We start from the raw sequence: 24203 nt of genomic DNA on the forward strand, positions 1-24203 counted from the left end.
TTATTCATCCGTATGAGTCATAATGGAAATAACTTTGTTATAGTTACAGACTCGTTGAGTGCTGTTAAATCATTACAAGCAATATCTCCAAACGAACCGATGTTACGGATGGTTGGAGAATTGTTCCATGTTATCTTGCTTTCTGGAAAACAGATCGTATTTATTTTGGTACCGGGTCATATCGGCATTGAGAGTAATAAAAGGGCAGATAAAGCAGTATATGTCGTCATAAGGTAACTTAAATCTCTAGTATATAACAAGTGGCAGAATGACTGGCAACACAGTGAAAGTTTTTTTACACCGTATCAAACCCTTAATAAAACCTTGGAATCAGTCCATTATTTTCATTAGATCAGAATAGGTGAAACTAGCGAGATTACATATAGGACATACACAACTGACTTCCGGTTATTTGTTAAAACGAGAACCAAGACCTGTATGTTTGGGCTGCGAAGTTCATCTCACGGTAATGCATATCCTACTAGACTGTGAATTATATGCCAACGAGATGTCTGGATGATGCATACGCGAATCATGTTAATTTGGTTGAATTTTTTAAGCGCTAAAGATCTTCGCTATCGAAGCGCTTCTAATATCAATAATAATACAGGAATGTTGTTTAATAATGCTCTTAAACTACAAAATAAGATTAGTCTTGTATATGTAGTAACTTTAAATGAGTTCCTTGCAATCCAGAAGAATTTAATTATCAGCCGTTTCTCTCTAAGTAACCCTAAAACAACTTATTTTGAGTAATAGGTAACAACCAAAACATCGAAAAATAAATGTTGTGTAGGTAATAATTAAGTTTTATTGAAAAGTAAAACGCCCAATTCGTTTTTTAAAATATTTACAAACTTAATATGTATTTATTCGTTAGAATAATGAAGTAAAAACAAAGTTTTTTTCAGCCTTTTTTTTAGTTAAATCTCACTATAACGTTTCAATCGAAAAAATGGTCAGTTTTTTTTTAATATATTCATTAACACGAAGAAAAAAGCGATAGAAATCTAAGTACAAAATAAAAAGAATTCAAGTTGGTTTTTAAAAAAAAGTATTCTATTTTTAAATTATAATAATTTGATACGAATAATTAAATCTGTTTTTAATGTGATTGGAAAAATAATTTAAAATAATAATGTTTTTAGCTCGGTTTAAACTTAAGCTAATGCGGATAAATGATATAGTTTAATGTTAAATAATTTACATTTCGTAGTAATAATAAAAATGATAAGAGAGATATGTGTACATTATAAAAAAGGATTATTGCTAAACAATTAAGTCGATATTATAATATAAATAACAAAAAAAAAAGGAAAAAATTCTCAATGACGACAAACATTTACAATTATATGAAAAAATACTAATTTACAGTTTTTTTTTTTGAATCTTTTTTAATCTTAATCGTATTTTATCCTTATTACAAATACTCAACGATTATAAATTACACTATTTACAATATCTTTTTTTTTTCGTATAATCAGAAAAATCTTCTTTTTTAAAAAAATATTTCTCAACAAAATTTTTCTTCGCCAATCACTTTTCATTTACAATTATTTTTTTCTTGAAATGTAGAAAAAATAGAGGCACTTGGAACGTTTATCAACCACTAATCATGATCTTTGAACCGATTTCGGTTTCGTAACAATTTGTAAAGTGGGACTTGAAGGTCTCGATGGTTTCCTTGGGACAGTTTGCGGAATAACTGTTAACGATTTTGGTATTTTTGGTAAAATCATAACAACCGGTTGTTGTTTATTAGGTTCGTTCAATTTCATTTCTAACTTTTCAACTTGCCGATCTAATTTTTCTAAGCTACTTTCCTCTTTTTCCATGTCAAATAAATCGTTCGATTTGTTTGTATTCAAAGGATTTAAAATTGAAGTTTTTGAAACGGTTATTTTTTTCGGCGCCAAAGATTTTAGAAGCGAATTAACTGAGGGTTTTAAATTTATTAACGATTTTTGACCCTCTTGTATTTTTTTTTGTTTTAAATCGAACGTACGTTTTATAGCGCACATTTTTTTGTAATCTTCCAAGGTGATATGGTAGGGTTTTCCCCCGGAAATGACTTGCACCAAACCGGGTCTTTTTTCGATTTTTTTGTTAGGATCGATAGGAATTAAATTAGGGCGCCAATTTTTTGTGATTGGAAACTTAATTTTTTGAGGTTGAGGTACTTTAACTAAAGGAGCGATGGGTTTACTCGTTCCGGGTTGTAAAGGCATTAATCCAGGGGGAACCCCAGATGAGGTTTTTATTGTATTCACTAATAAACCGGAACTGTTTAATTGGTTCAATGTAATTGGGGTGTTTTTAGGTATATTAGCCGCGTTTATTACATTTAAATTTGATTGATCCTTATTTTGAGGTTGATGATTTTTTTGTGGTGCTTTATTAAATGGTATCATTGTTAATGGTTGGATGTTACCAGAACTTGTTGGGGTGTTATCATAAGCCCTTAAACGATTTTGAACCGATTCACTATAATTAACTGAGTGATGACTCGCGTTTGGCGATAAAATTAAATCACCATTTCGGAAATATTTTTCTAATAATATTAAATGACGTAAAAAACTACTTTGGTTTCCATAAGGTTTTTGTAATTCTTGCCATAAATGTTTTGTGTCGGCGTCATATTGAATTGTAGCTGTACATTTTTCCCAACCTTCTGGTGTTCTTTCTTTAACGTTGTTAAATTCGATCGTTCCTTGAAGGGGTAAATCTTCTTCTCCAGGAAATAATTGTCGAACGGAAATCGATGGATTCGAACCCAACCTTTGTACAGCTATATCAGTCCCAACACCACCTCCAACACAAATCTTTTTATTTTCATCTTTTACATCGGATGTTTTCACCACCTTTTTTAATATTAACGATTTTCGTGGTTCTTTTTTCGCATTTTCTAAATCGCTCCCGCAATCCATCGCTATATTAGGAATTAATGTTTGATAATCGACCATGTAATCGGACGGGGATTCTGCCCTCGATTCCGATGAAGGCACATTGTTTTGGTCGCTTAATTGTTCGGTATCCGTTAAGTTTTGAGTATCGCTATTAGCTACCGTTGTGGTCGTCGACGTCGTAGTCGTCGTTTCGATCGTCGGCGTCGGCGATTTCGAACCTTTTTTCTTTTTCTTCGAGGAACACGACTTTTCATTGCGATGTTCCGTTTCCATTTTCGATGAAGTATCTTTTACCGGTATTAAAATCGGCTCTTCAACTTCACCTTCATTCATAGGTTCAACGTCGTGAAAATGTAACAAACTAAACAAACCAATTAATTTTCGCAACATTATAATTACAAATTCTTACCGTCTAGTGTATTCTTTAAAAAACTTTTCTGTTGAGGGATCCTCTTCATTCGAAAGAGTCAGTGTGGCGTAATATTTACATAATTTACAAACGACGGGTTTATCTTCGAGTTTAACCGGGATGTTTATAGCGTTTAATTTTTCGTTTAATTCGGTTAATTCTTGCCCCAAGTAGTGAATGTGGTTTTTGGCTAGTTTTCTTTTGCACATCGCGCACGTCATTAAATGTTCTAAAGCTGTGTAATGTTCGTCACAAATCGGAATTGAGTGTAAACCGGGATTATCCAAGTCTATATTGATCTAGAATCAAAAAAATTAAAGTTATCTTTTAACCATCTTTTTTTTATTCAACTTACCACTTTACAAATATTTTTTCTCATCTTTATGATCCATTTTCGCCTCAAAATGTTATTGGATTCGTTTCGACAACCCAAAACGTGGCAATGATTTTCTTTGGGGGCTGGGGCGACGAGCACGTTTCTTTTGAAGGTTTTATTTGAAGTGTAAGAGGGGATGTTGGATTTTCTATCAACGTGACGGAAACAAGCATCGCAAAGGCATGAATCTCGCGTTAAATGTTTTTCAGCTAAAATTTTTTTTTTAATTTATTAATTTTTGTGAGTTATTTAAACAAACCTGCTAAAACTTTATCTTGTCTTTCAACAGTTTTAATTTGGGCGATGTGACAAGGAGTATCAAAAAGGCCAAATTTTCCGAAACAATACGAACACTCATCTTTGCAAAGTCTTCCTGGGTGGATGCTAAAAGAAGACGCTTTTTCTGGTATTACGAGGGATTTTCCATCTTCGCCTGTAGCCGCATCTCCATCAGAGGTATGTTCACTACTTCCATCTACTACAAAAGAGGGAAAATAATAAATTAAATGTGTTAAGATTTTTTTAGGTCAGCTTGCTTTTAAAGTATTAATTAAAATTAAAATGATTATGTTGCGTTTTAACTAAAACTTACTAAGCGAGAAAATGTGAAAACAAAATTTGGGTTTATAAAATTCGTTAAAAAAAATAGTTAGTAATCTAAAGAAAATGGGATTTTGAACTATGATATTATTTTTTTTTTGTGGTAAAGGTATAGGCCCAAAACACCGTTTATTTACCCATGTTAGATCGGTTAGCATAATGTGATTTGCGTAGCGCACCAGCTGATTCTGATGATTGATTTCCATGGGTTTTCCATGTTGATTCCCTCTAAAAAAAAATTAACGATCGTTAAGAATCAATTTAAAACATAATTATATTCTATTTCATAATAATTAATAGTAGTATGTCAATGTGTTAAAGAAATCTAAATCTTGTTGTGGATAAATGTTCTTATAAACTGTCATTATGCAATTTACTTGTAGTAGCAATCTTAATACTTTTTATTGGTTGTAACAGTAATTGTTTTTGGCAAAGTCTCAAATACAACACATAATTTATTAGTCGAGCTTGTGATTTTAAACACGCTCCTCATTGAAATATAGCTTAACAATCTATCTCTATTTGTCTATTTATTTGATCTATTTATTGCTTCGTATTACAATTTTGTTGCAAAGAATCAAAGTTATTCATCTTTATCGTTCCTGTTACTAGCTATTCTAATTTGAAACAATCCTAGCTAAATAGCGAAAAAGATTAATGAGAGCAACTTAACTCAATTACTTGATATAGGAGGCACTGTCATAGAGATTATCTTAATGTTCTTCTACGCGCAGAGGAACAGATCTAGTAGAACATTGATGTAAGTGAATTTGAGGAGATAAGGACGATTACATAGAAATCCTTCCAAATACGTGGAAAAACTTCAGGCTGAATGTATAATCGGTCGAATACATAAAATAGTATTAAAAAACTGACAGACATTGCCGAATTTGTTGAATGTTTGACAGAATGCAACATGTCAAAAATGTTCCTTGATGAAGCAGCATTTGCAATGCCCTGAATGCACAGGATAGTGATCGGCAGGAACTAACCCAGTTAATTTTGCTGCTACTAAAAATTTATCGCACTGAAGGCGACTGTTGTTTGTTGCTCTCTCCCTGACTGCCAGCTATCAATTTTGATCCGCTATACAGTGATACAATAAAGTCTACATACACCTCAGAAAATGATATTATCTCAGCTCCTGAAATGTAATTCAATGAAATTTGTAAACGAAGGATATTAGAAGTTTATATTATTTTAATCTATAACCGTAATTCCCGAAGCAGTTCGACTTATATTACGAAGTAAAGGCTACAGCAGTAGAGTTTCCAGAAAAAAAGCGAAAACAAATGCGAAAAGAGTCGATTTTGCTAAATTCCATGTTCAAAAGTAAATTCAATATTTTCGGTTATGATGGCACAACAAAAGCATGGAGAAAGAAAAACTTGAAAGCCACAGTGAAGCGTGGCGGAGGAAACGTGATGGTATGAGGTTGTATGTCAGGGGCTAATGTAGGAAATTTAGAGTTTATTGAGGAAATTATGGACTGGCATGTATATCTGAACATATTGCGAACTAATTTAAAGGAATCAGTCAATAAATTAGGCTTGGGATCACAGTGGATATTCCAACACTATAATGATCCCAAGGCAGCTCACATTGTAAAATATTATATAATATCCCCAAACAGACCTTTATGACCTCAACCTCATAAAGCAGGTATGAGAGCTTTTTGACTGCAAAATTCTGAAGCTACAAATTAGAAATAAAAACGACTTCAAAGCTGCACTATTATGGGAATGGCAGAGTATTTCACCAAAACTTACAGCTAATTTAGTTGATTCCATGCCTTGACGATTAGCAGCAGTTCTTGCTGCCAAGGGAGGACCTACCGAATATTAATTTTAGTATGTAAATTTCGACTTGTTTTGATTGTTAATGGTATAGTATAGTATAAGAGTAAACTATATGAGACTTTTCTGAGTTAGAACTTATATAATTTTTATGTAAAATATGAAAATAATACAGACTTCTTACATCTTTTGTTAACAAATTTCATTGAAAGCTACATGTAATAGCTTTTGGAAGCTGAGATAATATCATTTTCTGGGGTATATGTAGACTTTGTTGTATCACTGTATGTATTCTATTCTCTATTATATTCTAAAGTGTTGTCAGATGAGATGTCAAAACTCCTTGAAAGTTATATATGAATGTAATATAATAAGCGACTTCGGCAAATTTCCCCAAATCAACAACTCAATTACTTGCTTTTTCATAAATGTGTTCTCTGCATTAACATTGTAAATATAGATTGTAGAACTGAGTTGAGTCTAGAACTCTTTCAATATATCAAAAACAGCTTGAATTGTAATTAGAATATGCACACTATCCAAAAATGGCGAAGGAGCAGGGATACAGCAGCAAGCGACGTCAACTGAACACCCACATTGAGGGTGGAAATTGATGACTTGGAGACATGGAATAAAGAGAAACTTCGTGGTTATTCTAATAAGCTTTAAAGTGTATTTATCACCAAATGGGATCGGACAAAACAATTAAAGAAAAAAGCTAACCTGGCTGCTCTTTGATAGACCGCATAAGAAGTTCAGATCTTGGGGAAACTGTGGGATGCACGATCTAGTTAGATGAGCGCATGGTAGACGAAGAGAATGAAGAGACCATGTAGGGAGAATGTTAAAAAAACACAGATTGCCGAAAATAGATAGCCAAAGAAGGAACCAGTTGAGAAAGACATGGCAGAACTCTATTGATATTGTAAGAAGAAGAAGAGGACTTTCGAGATATAAAGTCAACAAAGAAAGTTTAAACGTAAAAAAGCTTGGGTCACCCATTATCTTTTTAGCCAATAGATAAACAACATCTTTGCCCCTATGGTAAAAGAATATCTGATAACAAATAAACTTCCACTTAAAGCTGTATTGGTACTGGATAAAACGGTGATTCTCAACCTATACTATTTCCTAGATATCCGATATATGCGGCGACATCTAGATAAGGTGCTTCTAGGCCGCGCTAGTGAGACATCGTGGATTCAACGAACCCAATTGTTGTGTATAGAAAATACTGGAAACAACTTGGAACACTTGCTTTGATGTCATCACCCTGTATACATATATTTAATGTTAAAGGTCCACTGCACAGTTGCGGCTTTTTACTTTTTGTTCTTTATCAAATCTAACATAAATGGTAAAAACAAATATATCTAATATTTAATTGCTTCTTTCTTCTAATTTTGCAACATGTTTTTTTATGACAGAATAATGAAAAGTATTTCTTTCCTAGAACATTCAACCAAGAAATCTAGATCATTTCATTGGACAAATAAGACAACAAAGATTCTATAACTGCATGATATAGAATAGAATTTTTGTAAAAAAAAATCTAAAAATGATATAATTATAAGAAAGATTATATCCATCAATTTTCGTCAAAAAAAAAGTAAACTAAAATTATTTCAATTTACATTTATGTTTTTTATCTCAGCAATTCAATTAGAAACTAATTTAAAGTATTCAAGGTTAAATTTAAACGCTACATAATTTTTTTTAATTAAAAATTAAAGATTTTCTTACCTCTCTCGCAGCACTCGTTGATGGTTTCTCCTCATTTTTCGCATCATCATCCTTTTTCTCTTTATCCTCCTTATTTTCCTTGTTAGGTCTCCTATTTTTTTGCAACGATAATTTCTTCCCTCGCTTGCGATCGCTTCGATTCAACTTAATCACCGTTTTTAACGTACCGGTGTACATTTCGGTTTTATTAGGCGATTCTTTTTGTTGTAGCCCTTTTAGTTTTGCTTCTTCGGCCGCTTTTAAACTCTGCAATCCTAACGCTTTCAATATTGTCTCTTTTATCGCTAAACTTTCAGGTGACTCGACAATTTCTATGTTTATATCTTCGGGTTGTGTCGATTCAGATTTGTCCTCTTCGATTTTCGGTGTTTCTTCGGGGATTTGTTCTTCGTGATTTTCTTGAGGGACTTCTTGAAGAATTTCGTTTGGTGATTCGTTAATTTTTGGTTCTTCGTTTAATGATTTTGTTTCTGCTTTTTCTTGGTTTATTATTTCTTCGTGATTTAAATTGTCTTCAATAATATTCATTGGTTCAAGAATTGGGGGTTCTTCGTTTTGATCTAGTTCCTCTTCTTCGTCTTCATTGTTTAATTCGATTCCGTTTTGATTCGTTTCTAAATTGATCTCTTTAATTGGTTGAAGTTGAGGTAAATTTTCTTCATTTTTATTGTTACTATTACCATAAAAAGTGTCCGTATTAATTGATAATGTGGTTTCGTTAACGTTAATTGATTTCTTTTCGTCAACATCATTAAACGTTTGTTTCATAATTCCTAAAATTTTTGATTTGTCAGGCACTTTCAAACTTGGATTCGAATCAAATTCCGGTTCGGATTCGCATAAATTCGAATTGGTATCAACATTTTGTTCCGGTTTTTGTTGTTCTATGTTTCCTTTTTCATTTTCTTCGTCTTTTAATTCACTTGGTGTTATTGAGGACGATTCTTTTTTGATGATATCGTTTTCTGTGGAATCAACCCCACTTCCGTGGAGCGAAACCAAATCGGAAAAACTACTATCCGACTCGTAACCGGATTTTGAAACGGAAACTTCGCTTCCACCGCTGTAATCCGAGCAGAGCCGTTTTCGTCTTCGGTGTTCGATATCTAAACCGTCCAACAATGTTAGATCTTTTAATTTTCGATGTTTCCCGTTTCGTAAAATTCTCGCTGGTGAATCGGATCTTGTCGAATATGGACTCGATCGTTGTTTTTCAATACTTTGGCGAAACCGCGACATTCGCTTCGATTTTGGACTGATACTTCTTGGGATGTTTGAAAATAAATTTAAGGTTGTTAAGTTTGGATTGTTCGTTTTCGTACAATTTTCTTCGCTGCTGTGCCTTCGATTTGTTACTAAAGTTGTGTTTTTCTTTTGTGTTACGTTTAAATCTAATGTATCGATAACTTTACTACTTTCCATTCTCTCCAAGTTATCTTTTTTTAAATCTTTTAATATGCTAACTTTGTTCAGTTTTTTACGTGGTTTTTCTAACGTATTCTCGACATCCGTTTCCGTTTTGACTTCGTCGTCGATTTTCATGAGGGCCGCCAAATCGCCCATTACCTCATCAATCGTTTCGTCTGTTTTTAATTTTTTCATGGTTTTTTTCTTTTTTGGGAAATCCAATTCGCTTATAATCGAATGGATGGCCTCGTCGACGTCATCATCCTCATTTTTACACTCATCATCCTTCTTTTTATCATCCTCTTTCCCCCGATTTCGTTTCTTCTTCGAGTTTTCATTAACCATACGAAAAATTGGTTCTAAACTCGGCAGTTCTAAATTCGGCGTTGTTGGTTCTTTTTTATTAATAACTTTTCGACTATTAATCCCGTTTTTTAACAACGTCTTTTTTACTTCGGGAAGTTTTAAAATTTTTTTCGCTTTTCGTTGATTTAATTTTTTTACTTTTGGTTTTATACCAATCGTGGTACTTTTAATCACTTTATTCACGGCTTTTCGTTGAATTTGTTTTACCAACGATGATGTGTTACGACTCCTTTGGTTCTTTTGGGTTTGGTTCGTCGTCGTCGTGGTTTCAATAGGTTCAATTTTCAGTACATCATTTTGATCCGACGATGAAGACGACGACGATGATGTTTGGGATTCTTTTTGTTGGGGCACCGGCGACGACGACGTTGTTTGTTGCTTCCTGTTTAGGGATAGCTTTTTCTCCCGAGTTGCCATTTCATTTGTATGGAATTTTTTATATACCTAAGACAAAAAAATAATATATACATATAAATAAACACAATTTTATTTAATTTGAAGTTTAATTAAGATTTGTACATTATTTTTCGTGTAGCTTTGAAGCTATGTAAGTCTGCAGAGGATTTGGCTTAAAAGAGTGCAGAACACGCAATGTTTCGTACTGCTACAATATCTTTGATAATTTTATTTTATCTTGAAAATTGTGATTGAACCTTGCTTACATCTCATTTCTCTTATTCTCTTCTTATTTTATCTTTAACGTCAAATCGTAGCACCTTGACTGAGAGCAAAGAAAGTAGACTATGTAAAGTAAGCAATTGGCATTGATTGAGAAGAGTATTTTATTGTTTTATTTTATGATAACAACACGTTCGTATCTCATCTTCAATTGGAACATAATAGTTATCGTCCTCAGCGTGAGTGTCAATTCTACCAAATTGATGGAACCATGATTCATCCATTTGGTAAAATAGTATAGGAAGTCCATAAAAATGAACCAAGAACCTTATTTCTGCCCAATACATTTCGTTTAATACAAAATTCACAATAACCAGGTGATCCTTGTGGTACTGGACTTCCTTTTAATCCGGTTTTACCAGCTCTTAGGAGGACCAACTCCTTTAGGACCAGGTGGGCCAGGTAATCCCCTGGAGAACCTTCAATTAAGATACCTTCACATCCCTTGTTTCCATTTTTACCTGGCATACCAACGATTCCTGGTGTACCAGATAACGAATATCTGGTGCACCAGGTAAACCAACAGAACAAGTGAAGACCAGTAGCTCCAGGTCTCCCGATTTTGACCGTCCCGATGGTCCTAAGGCCCATAAGATTCGCTGTTAAAGCACCTAATTGTTCTCGTTTTCCAAACATACAATTCAAGGTTTTAAGACAATTAATGGCACGCAGAAAATCTAACACTTTGAAAATTCTTTTAAGAACGCACCTATTTAGCGTGATTGATGACTTTTTCCTGACAACAACGGTAATGTTGTAATGTTTGGATTTTTTGACTGTGATCGTTATTTTGATCATCGTTATCAGATTGTAAATTTAAATTGGAAGTACCACAATGCAAATCTACTTTAAAAAGCTCTTTGATAAGTCACTTATAGAGTTCAAAGTGTTAACATCACTTTCACCATAAACCAACACCCCAAGATGATTTTCTGATTGTTTACTCTTTTCGGAAGATATTTTATTGGAATGTAATGGTTAAGAGGGAAATGATTAGATTATCTCTACAGTTAAGAAGACAGCATCTGTATTCGCTATCTTTTACAGATTTGATAACATTATAACAAGATTTTTATCCCAAAATTTGAATGCATTGATCTATTTCAAACTTTCCTTTTCTATTTGCCATTAAAGTTCCTCTACTTTTCTAGGTTTTGACATCTGCTTTAAGAGATAGAGTTCCACCATTTATTGTTTGGCCTCTAAATACCAAACGACTAGAGGATCTAATGTTGGACTGAAACAAATAAAGGCAAATTGCGAAGATACACCCCGAGTTAATTCTACAGAAAGAGAGAGAAACTTTGAAATGAGTTTGTTGGAATACCCTATAAATATAAAAGCATAATAAATCATTGGTATTGATTCGTTCTCCTAAATCCGTTGATGAACTTGTTCTTGGCCAAAGATATACATAGTATCAGTTCTGGATATGACAACATCTCAAAATCGATATAACCTCATAATTATTATTAATTATTAATTTCACCGCTCTCCAATCGTTCCACAAGGATCTCATCTCTTCGCTGCATATCTTTTTCTACTATAACATCTACAACGTGAATCTAGACTTATTATACTGATGAGACAATTTTGGTTTTGTACGATGCAGATATTATAACTTCAACTGCATTTATTAAAAACACTTTTCATCTAATTCGTGTCAATCAATACTCCTATTAATACGACCACTATTTCAGTCACATCAACTTGAAAAAATCTCAAGAAGAAGAGGCAGCTGAGGATCAAACTTATCGACTTTGCAAGACACCAAGTCAGAGACTGCTGAACATATTCTGCGTGAATGCGTCGTATAAGGTAAGATGATATCATCTAACAAGGAGACTCTCTGAGCCCGCTTCTGTTTAATATCGTAATGGATGAAATTATAAAACAAATGCGCAAACTAAGAGGATACAAGATGGAAAATAAGATGGTTAATATCCTGTGCTATACAGACGATGCGGTGCTGGTCGCGGAAAACGAGGATGATCTCCAGAGGTTACTGTTCTAGGGTTATTGAGACCGAAGTAAGGAATCAAGCTGCAAGGACAGCGACGTACCTAAATGACACAATATGGCGAACTAAAGCCCGGATATACAAGACCGCAATTAGATCAGTATATGCAGCAGAGGCTCGACCAGAAATATCCAAAACAAAAAGAATGATAGAAATTACAGAAATGAAGATAGTGCGTAGAATAGTTGGATAACATTGATGAACAGGAAAAGAATAGAGAACATCAGACAGGCTTGCAGGATAGATAACATCAATGATTAGGTATTGGACAGAAAGAAGAAATGGAATGAGCACATTGGCCGAATGACAGAAGAACGACTTGTGAAAATAACACGATACAAATCACCATCAGGATGAAAAAGCATTGGAAGACCTAAAAAAGATGAAGCGACAAAAAGACTGACAAAAAATCTTGTCTTGACCATTTTCTGAAGGCTTCCGTCTTGTCTTGCTTCAAGAATTTTGAAAATCCTGATATTTCTTGCTCAAACAATTTGAAAAGGTTGTTAAGCCAATGATTTTCAAACTCCAAATCCCTCAAATAATGAGAACGACGATCCTAAAGACAAAGTGATCGATTTAGATATAATATCTTCATTTTAAAAAAGTAAGGACCCTGCCACTGTGACTGTGAGAGATCTCTGAAGACAAGAAATAGAAAAATATTTAGGGAGACCCCGAGAACATAGTTCTGAGGAGGAATTACTGGATTGATGGAAACGGCATCAACATATTTATCCCGTTTTGTCAAAAATGGCCAAAGACTGTCCGGGAACTCCATCAGAAAGGCAATTTTCAAGAGTTTCGTTAACTATTATTAAGTCTAAAAATAGATAAGGCGTCAATTTTGTAAGAAGTCTAATGTGTCTAAATTAATGGATTCAAAATCCAGATAACGCATAACTTATGCCTAAACACAGAAGGAATAAGAAGATAAGATATGCAATATATCTCCAATTAAAGATAAAAGATCGTATTTCAAGAGATGATTTGAAAAAAATTAACTTTTGATCATATATTTTTGTAGAAAAAGATGCCCCAAAAAAAGTTTCCTAATTAGGTTATGTTTGAATTTAGCACAAATTGAAGATATTGAAAAATTACCTTAATTTGGGTAAAGATAAATATAGTTCATTTTTTTTCTATAATACCTGTCAAATTGTTGTAAAGTAAGCAAAATTAACAAGGAGTTTTGTTTTATCATGTTTTGAAATAGATATGTCACACTGATGTTTGAGCTTTCGTTATTCAAAAAGAAAAGGTGCATAAAAACGCTTTTACAATAAATATGTACTTCGTTAAAATCGTATGTATCTAAAAATGTATTAGTATTTTAACCTCAACTATTTAGTTATTGAAAATGTTACTAAAAATCAGGAAAACAACATAAATTTTATAAGGGTCCTAGGTAATACCAACAGAAACCCTAAAAAATTTACATTGATAAGTATTATAGAAAAAAACGAACTATAACATTTCTCAAATTGAACAAAAAGGGTAAAACTTGTATATCTCAAATTAAAGCTAAAAATGATATTTTGCATCGAATTGAAGCTGGTTTGTACTTGCAAGAAAGCAACATTTTAATGTCTTACAATTAAAATGACAAATTAATGATTATTCATGAAAGTATCCACCCAAAAATTCTTTTAACATGAATACGTTAATCCATTTCAATTTAAATGATTAGAACCATTGTAATGCAGTCTTAAATAATTTTATCTAAGCAGTAAATAAATAGCTCGTTATCTATTTGAATTTCCTGACAATGTTTTTTTTTTAACTTTTAGTGTTGGAGTGCAAAAAAGAGCGCCGTACGGCGGTTATGTCTCCTAACTACCAAACGGAAATAAAACAGCGAGTGTCAGCGCCCCCTACTAATAGCGGTCGGCGACAGGATGTGGCCCCACTCTCCAAGTCCGGGGGCTCCTGTCCCGCTACCGGAGCGCCGAGCCGAGCGCCTAACTCATTCTACAAGGCGAAAAAATATACCGAACAACACGATCTACGTTTTAAGGAGACTTCATCGTAATGAAATTAAAAAAAATCGGAGAGTATACAGACCACCACGGGTTTTCTAGGTTATTCTAGATTTTGTTGTTTTATAGAATCGCGTTACGGAAAACCAAAAGGAAATACAATAAACACAAAAATGACTATAACAAGAAGAATTAGATGAAAAAAGTAGGCATTGAAATGAAAATCGAATTAGAATGGAAGTTGATGAAGTTGGTATCGGCGATTTAGATGACGCGAAAAACTGTCGTCGTCCGAGTACAACCACACACAACAAAGCGAAAACGGGTGACCTGTTAAGCAATTTCCTTTCGGGTTTTAAAGAGACCGAAAATACGGCTGTAATCCTTATATTTTAGGTTATAACCGGCCGAGATTTCATCGACGCCGTTTGGCGTACCTCGCGGTTTGGAAAAACGGGGTTTTCAACGGGGGCGGAAGTGGGGTTTTTACGCTAAAAAATAATGTAGCAATCTCGAGGGTTACTTACGTTGCCCTGTGATTCCGTGTCGCACAACGCCACCTATACTATTCGGTGCGTCGCCGTTTGTTTCGCTATTCCCAACCAAAAAGCACGTATTCACCGGGACCGGACGAACTCACCCGAACGGGCGAACGGTTCGAGACACGAACACGCCGCCTGCTATTATTTCGCTGCGCCCAGTTTCTCGACGATATTTTCACACTTTTCACCGATCGAAATCGTTGGGTTACTTTATTTTACGATCAGGAAATGTTTGGGCTTTATTAAAATAATAATTTTATATGCTTCATTAACGAGCCTAATCAATTAAAAATTAGGAACTAGGTTGGCTTAGTTGGCTGTGGTTTATTGTCAGGAATGTAGGAAAGACTAAGTTCTGAATATCGCCGCTAGGGAATTAACTACATGATATATTATTATTACCCGTATATCGGTGTACCAATATAATTATATATTCATACATAATTTTTATTTCATTTCTTTATTTTCTTCGTTTTTAATATTAATATTGTTATTTAAAGCTTTTTAGCTTTAATTATTAAGATCCCAGCTTCCATGCGACGTTGCCAATTTTAAGAGGGGTGTTTAGAAGGGGTTGATGAAACATAAAATAGGGATAAAGAAATTTAGGAAAAATAATATATAAAGCTTAGAACTTAGAACGTTCTAAGTTTTTAAGATGTAACTTTAAATAATTTTAATAATGTAAGCTTTGAAGATGGCTATTAGCCGAAATTAGTAAGATTCATGTTTTTTATTTAATAAGCTTTATATGTTATTTCTGGTAAAATGGATTTCGAATATAATTCTCTACATAAAGAAATTTAACAAATAATTTGAATTAAATAGTTTTTTATTTATACATTTTTCGAACGTTTACACATAACTTATTCGTTTTTTCTTCTCGATATCGAAATTGTATATGTTACACTTAAATACGTAAATATCTACAAGATCTTTCTAAAGATTCAATTTTTTTCTGGTTCGTGTTTTCTACAATTATTTTTTCTTGCACTTTACAATCCCTACATTTTAGTTTATTTTTCTGGTCAACTACTTTTTTTTTGTTCAATAGGAATATAGTTTATTCAACAATTAAGTACCCTATTTGTTTCGCTTGTTATTATTTTCTTAGTTCAAGGGTGGGTTACTCAAAATCTTCGTTAAAAAATTCTTTTTCTTAACGAAGATTTTCTCTTTTGGTATAAAATACATCGAAAAGTCCCGAAAAATACTATTTTATTTTAATGCGTGTGTTAGCTTAGTTTATTAATTAATTTGAATTAATCGTTTATGAATAGGTTTATACAGGTGAGTTTTAAAATATCGTAAAAATGAGTTATTATTACAATATCTTCAGATTTTAATAAAATAATTAGTATCTACGCGTAGCAAGTTAACGCTTTAATAATTTATTAACAAAATAAATTAATACAATTTCTTTGAAGCTGGAAATAAAAAATTTATATTCTCTAAAATCAATAAATACAACTTTTTCAAGGCTAGAATTAACACAATTTTGACAGAGAAATGTTATGTTAGGAATTAAAAAGAGAAAGAAATATAAAATCGTGTACAACAGAAAAAGATAAGTATTTTAAACGTCATCCGTCACGGAGTCTTCCAAAACTAATTTATCTACATGTTCGGTCTCATTTATAAGATAATCTTTGAAATTATATATAAGGGCTGTTTTTCTTTCAATGATTTTTTTTAAATACTGGTGAAAATTGCCAAGATCAAAGAAAGGACGTCTTTATGCGCTTCATCGACTATGAGAAGGTATTTGATAACGTTAAATACAATCTTTTGATAACATGCCTTAGAGATCTGGGATTGGATGCAAAGGATATAAGACTAATTCGTAGTTTATATTGGCACCAAAAAGCGGAAGTGCGAGTAAATAACGCTGGCATGAAACGGAATCTGCATGGCACTTTAAGAAGAAGAATCAAGTTTACTGCTCTCGGCTCTTGAGAGAATGTAGTCAAGGTCGTTTAAAGCCGAGACTTTTTAATCGACACCTTCAACAATAAATCGCGTCTAAACGAATTCTATCCAGCCAATTTTTTTGTATTTAATCATTATTCGTGTTGATTTCTTTCTGCATAATTTGTAATAAAACTTAATGCGTGTTAATTATATTACATTTATTTATTTTTCTACGTAGGAATTTACTACGTCGAATTTCAAGAGTACACCTAACGTATCAAAACGGATGACCAAAGAAGATATTTTCAAGAATCAATGCCAAGAGGATGGCATCGATCAAATGAAGGGAGGAAACATTCCACAGTTTTGGTAAGTAACCACATCACATCCTATTTTAGCTTTGTATACTGCAAATTGTGCAGATTGTATTTTATCGTTTATTCATCGTACTCAAACATGTTTGCGGGAAAATTCCGTTTAACAAACACTCAACATCGTTTTTTTATTCGATGTAGGTACCATTCGATTGTAAAATTTGTTACAAAATGATCTGATTCAGAGATTCATGTAATTTTAATTAGATGACACGCCTCAATATTTTGGCGAAATATCCGAGCTTATTAAAATAGCAATTTGGATAATTGGGGGATTGTAAAAAACTTAACTTATTATCACAAATAATATCCATCATACAGAATTCTGACCAAATGTGTATTCGATATTTTTGACTTAAAGTAGCTTAAAGAAGTTAAAGCTAATATCAATTTAGGTTGGGTTAGGTCTCCTCGTGAAATTTTATTCATCATTTTAGGTAAAAACTCTGGTTTTGCAACCTTAAATCGGGACGTTACAAGATTAGTGTGAAGGACACATATCGCGTTAAAATAGCCTTTACATCACCATTTGATATCTTTTTTTGTGAGGTATTGAAGTACTATAAATAAATCTCTCTAACTTTATCGCAACTTATTTTACAACACAACCAGGCAGGAAAGATGGTGCGTTAACACTTAAAGATGCCAGGGATTATTGCTGTTACCTATTATTTCATACTATCAACATAAAGAGTATAGCAAAAGTATAAAGTATCAAAGTTATAAAGCAATCAATCAGAAACTGGCTTTGCTCAAAGGAAAAGCTTAAAGTTTGCTGTAAATTGGTAAAATTGTTTGGATTAAAGTGGAATTCTGTGGAAGAATGTGTCAAAATGTAATAACCTTTGGATAAATCGTATGATGCTGCTAATTTATGAGTAATATCGAGTTATAGGAGCTCGCCAAAGTTTATACTTTTGTATTATTTCCAAACTAAAGAATAATTCACATTTGAAATTAATAGCCAGTCCATGGACACGACGCCTACTGCGAAGACCTTAAAAGATGTGCATAGTAGACATCAACATCTCAAGAGAACTGATGAGTTGAAAATTACAGGTCTAAATCCTGTAATATGTAGAACAAGAAAAAATTAATTGGTCATATTGGTTCACATTATTCAACATTGTTTCAAGAAAGGAGTTTTAAAACTCTTCAATTATTACTGTTAGAACGAGTAACTGATGCAGTGGTAGCTGCAAAAAAAATGGATTGACACTATTTCAGTGGAGCTGGAGTAGATTGCTTACTGAAATGAGTGCACATTATTCCAGAGGAATTTCAGCACTGGTTTTGATCATTGGACTAGAATACTATTGGAATAATGTGAAGTGGGCATAAGACTGGCACTTGGATACTGAGCATTCCTTATTTTCGATTAAGGGTTAGAAACCTCGGATAATGTTTAACTCCTTCCTTTAATTAGAGAAGTTGATATCAGAAATACTCCCATTTCTACAATAACTCCAATATTGAACAAAATACCTGAAGCAGCATCCAGCGTACTTAACGTAGTGTAGATAGTAGTGTAGATAAAAAATCTGGAACACTCGGAATAGGAGTTTTGTATATTCTTATTATGTTAGTTGTAGTTAATGGTGCAATACCAGGTGGTTTTGAAAACATATGGGAAACAAGATGTGTCTTTTTCGCTCTACGTCGGAGTGAATGCTGTTTCAGTGCGTCTTGATTATGAACAATAACGGGTTTACAACAAGGATAAGGAAATATTGTGATATACTGAGTCAGTAAGATAAAGAAGATTCTAGTTAGAATATGTGATGTCCAGGCAACAGCAAAAGCTGCAAAAACATCAATTGGTGTTAAATCTTTCCTTTGGCGAAGAGATGTTGATTGCAAAACAGTAATATATAGATTAAATAGGTTAAAAATAGCTATATTAGAGAAAAAGCTCCCGTTTCATAAATGTTTCAGAAATAATAGAAGTTGAAGATGTGTTTTAAAGTATACGATGTGTCCAGAATATCTTCAAAGTGCTCAATTTTGCCAAAAACGTAATGGAAAGGCTGCTGAATAAATTAAATTAGTTGCAATATACCTATAAATATTTTGTATAAATTTCGCATTTTAAAGTTTTAGCCCAAATTTTCAGAACTGGACAGGTACAGAATGTATACATACCCAATTAAGGATTAGTCTATGTTATCTACTATAGATATCATAATAATAGAAGTGTGGTTAAAAAAATTTAAACCACAACGTTATCACCACAACTGCGGCTCTCTTGGGTTGTTCATGATACTACTCTAACAATACCGTTTGTAGCAGCAGGTTTGTGCAAATTATAATAAAAGGACGGAAATGAGATATTTTCGGAAATAAGTGCTATCTCTCAGTATTAAGTAAATAAATGACAATGTGACGTAACAGATTGCAAAACAATATAAAAAATATATCAAAATAAATAAACTGGTCACAAAACAATATACGCTGTCGATTTTACTTATTGAATTGACTTTTTGAACTTTTTGAGCTAATGACAAAGTCAGAATGTTGCCATCAAACTTTCTAACGTTGAGAAATGATGCTTTAGAATTGAATATCCTTGGTTTTAAGGAGCTGGAATTGAGTGGACACCAAAGTTAAACAAACAACTTTCTTCATTACAATTTTACAATCTTCCTGATAAGCTACCCAGGGTGAATATTACCGTACTTACATTATTTCTTCAGATAAATTTAGCAAGATGTAGTTGAACTAAATATCATTTAGCGGAATTTAGAAATGTACTTCTTAACACTTTAGATTTATGCTGTTATTGTGGATTTTTCGATTTCTTTTATTTACTTCTGAAGATATTCCAACAAATTTTACCCATTTTTACGATTTTATGATTGATTTTTACTAATAAACTAAAAAAAAAGAATAAAATAATACGTTTAAGGTAGATTTCGTTGATTTCACTTTCTCCGAGTTTAAATAATTTCGATTTTTTTAAATTAAATCCTACCTCCCTTTATATTGCACGATAAATTACTATTTTTAATAGAACGTATACAAATATTTACATGCAGAGTGTTTATTCTTTTTTTGAGTTTTCTTAAAAATTCTTATCGATTTTTGCGAGGAAGTATTTCCGATGTATTTGCTTTATTCGAATTAAAACATATTATTATACATTTTTGGAAAAAGATAAAAATTATATTCGATGAACGTTTTCTGATTTGTACCATTTTTAGACCATTTTTTTTTAAATTTTATATCGTTGTCCTTTTTACAATTAGTGTCTTTTTCTATATTGTTCTTTTTTTGCTAATACATCGTAAAATACAAATCGTGAACAGAAAAAACGATTCTTTCATAATCTTTTAGACATTTTTTAAATTCCTTATAATTAAAGTTTATTTTTAGCCTTTTTATTTTTCGATTACGTTTAATTTATAACTGTTAATCAAAACGGTTTAAAAAAATAGGTTTCTAAAAGAATTTTGTAACGTGATCGAGCATTCAATACAGAAATAAATACTTCTTGGAATGTTCTGGTAAAAGTCACGATAAGATAAGAAAGGAATATGACGTCATTATCTCACTATTACACATAAAACTTGAGCGTTTCAAGAACAAAATCTTCATGTTGATAGCCATTTACAATTCCTTTGTTAATTTATTCGAATTAAAAAAAAATCTCGATTTTTCAATTCACGTTTGGTTTTTTAGCATTTTTTCGTTAACTTAGCTTTAATTTCAATTTATCATACAAAAAAGAAGAAAAAAATCAGCACTCTACCAATTAAGAACTATTTATATCATTTTAAGTAGGAAATATCAGTAGTAGTAATTAATTAAGTAGTAAATATATTATTACTTGTTAAATCACACGTACTTATAAGTGTCCATTTTCTTTAAGATTCCACTTTCACCCTTTACAATTTTACAACATACAAAATAAAAATTAAAAATCCCAAAAAGAATAAAAACAAAAAAAAACTCATTTATCAAAACATATTCTCCGACTTCACCATCTCCTGGTGGTGAAGATTATTCGCGTTTGCGTCACTTCCGGGCCTCACATGCAACATGATCCCATGATGAAGTAACTTTGCGTTGTGTTCCTGAGCTTTCGCCCTTAAACAAGCTATCGAATTGTTCCGGAACGCTTCCGGATCGTCTTGATAAGGAGTCTGATTATTAGCGCTTTGTTGTTGTTGATTCGATGAGTTCTGTTGATTCGAAGATTGTTGTTGTTGGTGGATTTGAAGGTCTTTTTCGAATGTGGTCGGCGTCGCGGAAGACTGTTGCTGCTGTTGTTGAACCGACGTTTTTGACGTTGAATTAACCGAACTTGCGTCGCTATTTTCCGTTCGCATCGACGTCGTTGATTCTTCATGGTCGCTGTTACTGTTACAATTATCGTCTTTTAATTGTTCGGCTGCTTCTAACGATTTTCGATGCATTCCTGAAATTATTTCAAAAAGAAAAAATATATATATTAGTAAAATTGAAATGAAAAATGTATAAGGTTTTACATTAAACAAATATATGAATTTTTTAAATTATCTAAATTTTAAGGTTTACTATTATTACAATTTAAAATACCTAAAGTACACATGCAGCATCTTATTTTAGCATTCATTAATCGCTTGGTGGACAATTTCGAATCAACTGGTTCAGTAAATAATCAGATAACACTCTCACGTTGTTTAAACAAGTCTGCAAAAAACATTGCTGCAGATCTCTTGGCAAATTTTAGGAAAATTTTGCACTTGTGGCGAGTCATATGAAGTCAGTTATTTCTTTTTCTTTATCAGTAGATAACTCTGTAGATTACTTTTTATCATTTTTTGCCCTTCTATGGTCCCTACTTTTAAATAGAGGATTAGCCTTTTTGCTCTGGAGAGCAACTTCAGAGCAAATTTCTATTAGCGTAAGTTTAGGATTTTCTAAAATTCAATTAAGACTTTTATGAACAGCACGCGTTTCCAAAGGTTTTTACAGCATTTCTTTTTATCCAAACGATTTTTAAGCATTTTCAGGGATATTTGACGCTTTCTAGAGGTTTAGGAATGTTTATGGAATTTTAGGGATATTTAAATATATCCAAGGATTTTTAGAAGAATTTCGTGGGATTTCTAATGATTTCCAGAAATATCTGTAATTTTGAATGATGTTCCGATTAAAGACTCTGTAAGAATTTGGAAGCATTACGAATGACTGTTCAAGGATAGTTGGGTTATTTCAAAAATATACAGAAAGTTCTAAAGTTTATTAAAGTCTTTTCGTTTAGATTTTCAAAGGATTTTCAGTGCATTTGTATGGATCTCCAAGATTACTAAGATATTTCCATAAATTTGGGGCAATTTTAGATATAAATAAGTAATCTCAGGTTTTGAAGAGAATTTTTATAGATTTTGACAAGATATTCAGAATTTTGAAAGAAATAAAGGAGCTACTAACAATTTCTAGGCTTATTGAAGGATTTCTCATAATTTGTAAAGATTTCTATTGATATACAAGATTTTCAAGATTGCCAAGAATTTTTAATGTATTTGTAGGATTTTCGAAGATTACTCAGAGATTAAGTTTAGAATCATTTCTATGAATTCCTAAAGTTTTCTAAAATGTTTTCGTATTTCTAGATATAACGAAGTCTTTTAAGGATTCCAAAGGAAATCTTCTAAGGATATCTAGGGATATTGAAGGATTCTGGATCTTTAACCATTTCCAGGGATTTCTAACGATATATAGGAATGTCAATGGATTTTCACGCATGTCTAAGTATTTCCAAGTATCTATGCCTACTGATTTTTAGATGTCTAAGTACGATTTTTCAGGGATTTATTTGATAATTGATGATTTAAATCATGCACTTTGTCACTTTGTTGTTTGTCTGATATAATTTGTATTAAAACTTTGGTTTGGATAGGATTTTCAAGAATTTTAAAAGAAATCAGGGTCTTCTAAGGATTTCTAGACTTATTGAAGGATTTTTCATCATTTGTAAAGATTTCTATTGATATACAAGATTGTCAAAGAATTTTTAATGAATATATAGGGTTTTCCAAGATTACTCAGAGATTAAGTTTAGAATCATTTCTATGAATTCCTAAAGTTTTCCAAAAATGTTTTCGAATTTCTAGATATAACCAAGTCTTTTAAGAATTCCAAAGGTAATCTTCTAAGGATATCTAGGGATATTGAAGGATTCTCGATCTTTAACAATTTCCAGGGATTTCTAACGATATATAGGAATGTCTATGCATACTGATTTTTAGATGTCTAAGTACGATTTTTCAGGGATTAATTTGATAATTGATGATTTATATTATCCACTTTGTCACTTTGGTGATTGTTTATAGGCGATTGTCATTCTAAATTACTTCAAGTTTAATCATTTGCTGATTACTCATAATTTCCTCGAATTTGTTAATATCGTAAATCGGTTTCGTTTGTTAACAGTTATATATTATAATCATATTTAAGAAGATTTAATCAATATCAAAGTTAGAAAGAGATTTTAAAATCTTCCTTAAACTATTTACTTAAAAATTTAGTTATTAAACATAAATATAAAAATATCTTTTGGTTATAATTTCTAAGTCTCATTTTTTGGAAGCTTATCAAAGTTGGGTTTGTAATCGTGTAACGTCATATTAACGTATTATATCTTATCTAAGTATATAGATCTATTTTCGTTACTAAATAACATTATAATAATAGAATAATTTTTTTAGTTTGAAAACGAATTTGATTTTAGTTATTTCGATTTATTTTACGAGAAGAAAGTTAACAAGGGTTTGTGGGTGCGGGTTGAAAATTTGTTTGATGTCTCTTTATGTCCCTCTATGATAGATGGTGATGTAATGATGGGGAATATTCGTTTCCAACCGTTCGTTTGGCACAAAACGAACTTTGAGGGTCAGACGACCATTCGGTTGCACGGTTCTATTTATACATGTAGCGAGTTTTAACCGACCTATACGGTTTGTCCTGGGAGTGTTTAAATTATAACGATCGGTTTAAATTCGATTGTATTCCAATATAAATAGATTATTTTTCATGGAGAAACAATTTTTTTACCATATAATTGATTTTAACCTCTTTCTACATAATGATTATGAACTTAATTTAAAACATT

The 24203-nt window shown here is 32.2% G+C and overlaps 2 protein-coding genes and 1 long non-coding RNA gene across 5 annotated transcripts in view; 1 reads left to right on the forward strand and 2 right to left on the reverse strand.

The window, feature by feature from the left end:
• Window positions 1-1175: 1175 nt before the first annotated feature.
• On the reverse strand, window positions 1176-15183 carry LOC111417549 (enhanced adult sensory threshold). 3 transcript variants are annotated; one of them, XM_023049861.2, is made up of 7 exons: window positions 14808-15183; window positions 7831-10047; window positions 4471-4519; window positions 3951-4166; window positions 3671-3900; window positions 3316-3614; window positions 1176-3267 (listed from the first exon to the last, which is right to left on the reverse strand). In XM_023049861.2, the coding sequence occupies exons 2-7, from the start codon at window positions 10018-10020 to the stop codon at window positions 1614-1616; spliced, it is 4638 nt and encodes a 1545-aa protein (XP_022905629.1). In that variant the 5' UTR covers window positions 10021-10047; window positions 14808-15183; the 3' UTR covers window positions 1176-1613. The 3 variants fall into 3 exon arrangements, with proteins under 3 accessions (XP_022905629.1, XP_022905628.1, XP_022905627.1); XM_023049860.2 differs by having other exon boundaries at window positions 3951-4169; XM_023049859.2 differs by having other exon boundaries at window positions 3951-4169; window positions 4429-4519.
• Window positions 15184-15636: 453 nt separating this feature from the next.
• LOC111417552 (Visual system homeobox 2) overlaps window positions 15637-24203 on the reverse strand; it is a 92276-nt gene continuing 83709 nt past the window's right edge. The window contains exon 6 of the mRNA XM_023049866.2: window positions 15637-21524. Coding sequence (XP_022905634.1) covers window positions 21064-21524 — 461 coding nt within the window. The 3' untranslated portion in view covers window positions 15637-21063. The remainder of the gene's footprint in view (window positions 21525-24203) is intronic.
• Window positions 15701-24203, forward strand: part of LOC139432192 (uncharacterized) — a 102969-nt gene continuing 94466 nt past the window's right edge. Inside the window, exons 1-2 of the long non-coding RNA XR_011642064.1 lie at window positions 15701-16583; window positions 16972-17102. This is a non-coding gene — a long non-coding RNA (uncharacterized lncRNA). The remainder of the gene's footprint in view (window positions 16584-16971; window positions 17103-24203) is intronic.

The sequence above is a fragment of the Onthophagus taurus genome, chromosome 11 (genome assembly GCF_036711975.1).
Source record: "Onthophagus taurus isolate NC chromosome 11, IU_Otau_3.0, whole genome shotgun sequence".
Lineage (NCBI taxonomy): Eukaryota > Metazoa > Arthropoda > Insecta > Coleoptera > Scarabaeidae > Onthophagus > Onthophagus taurus.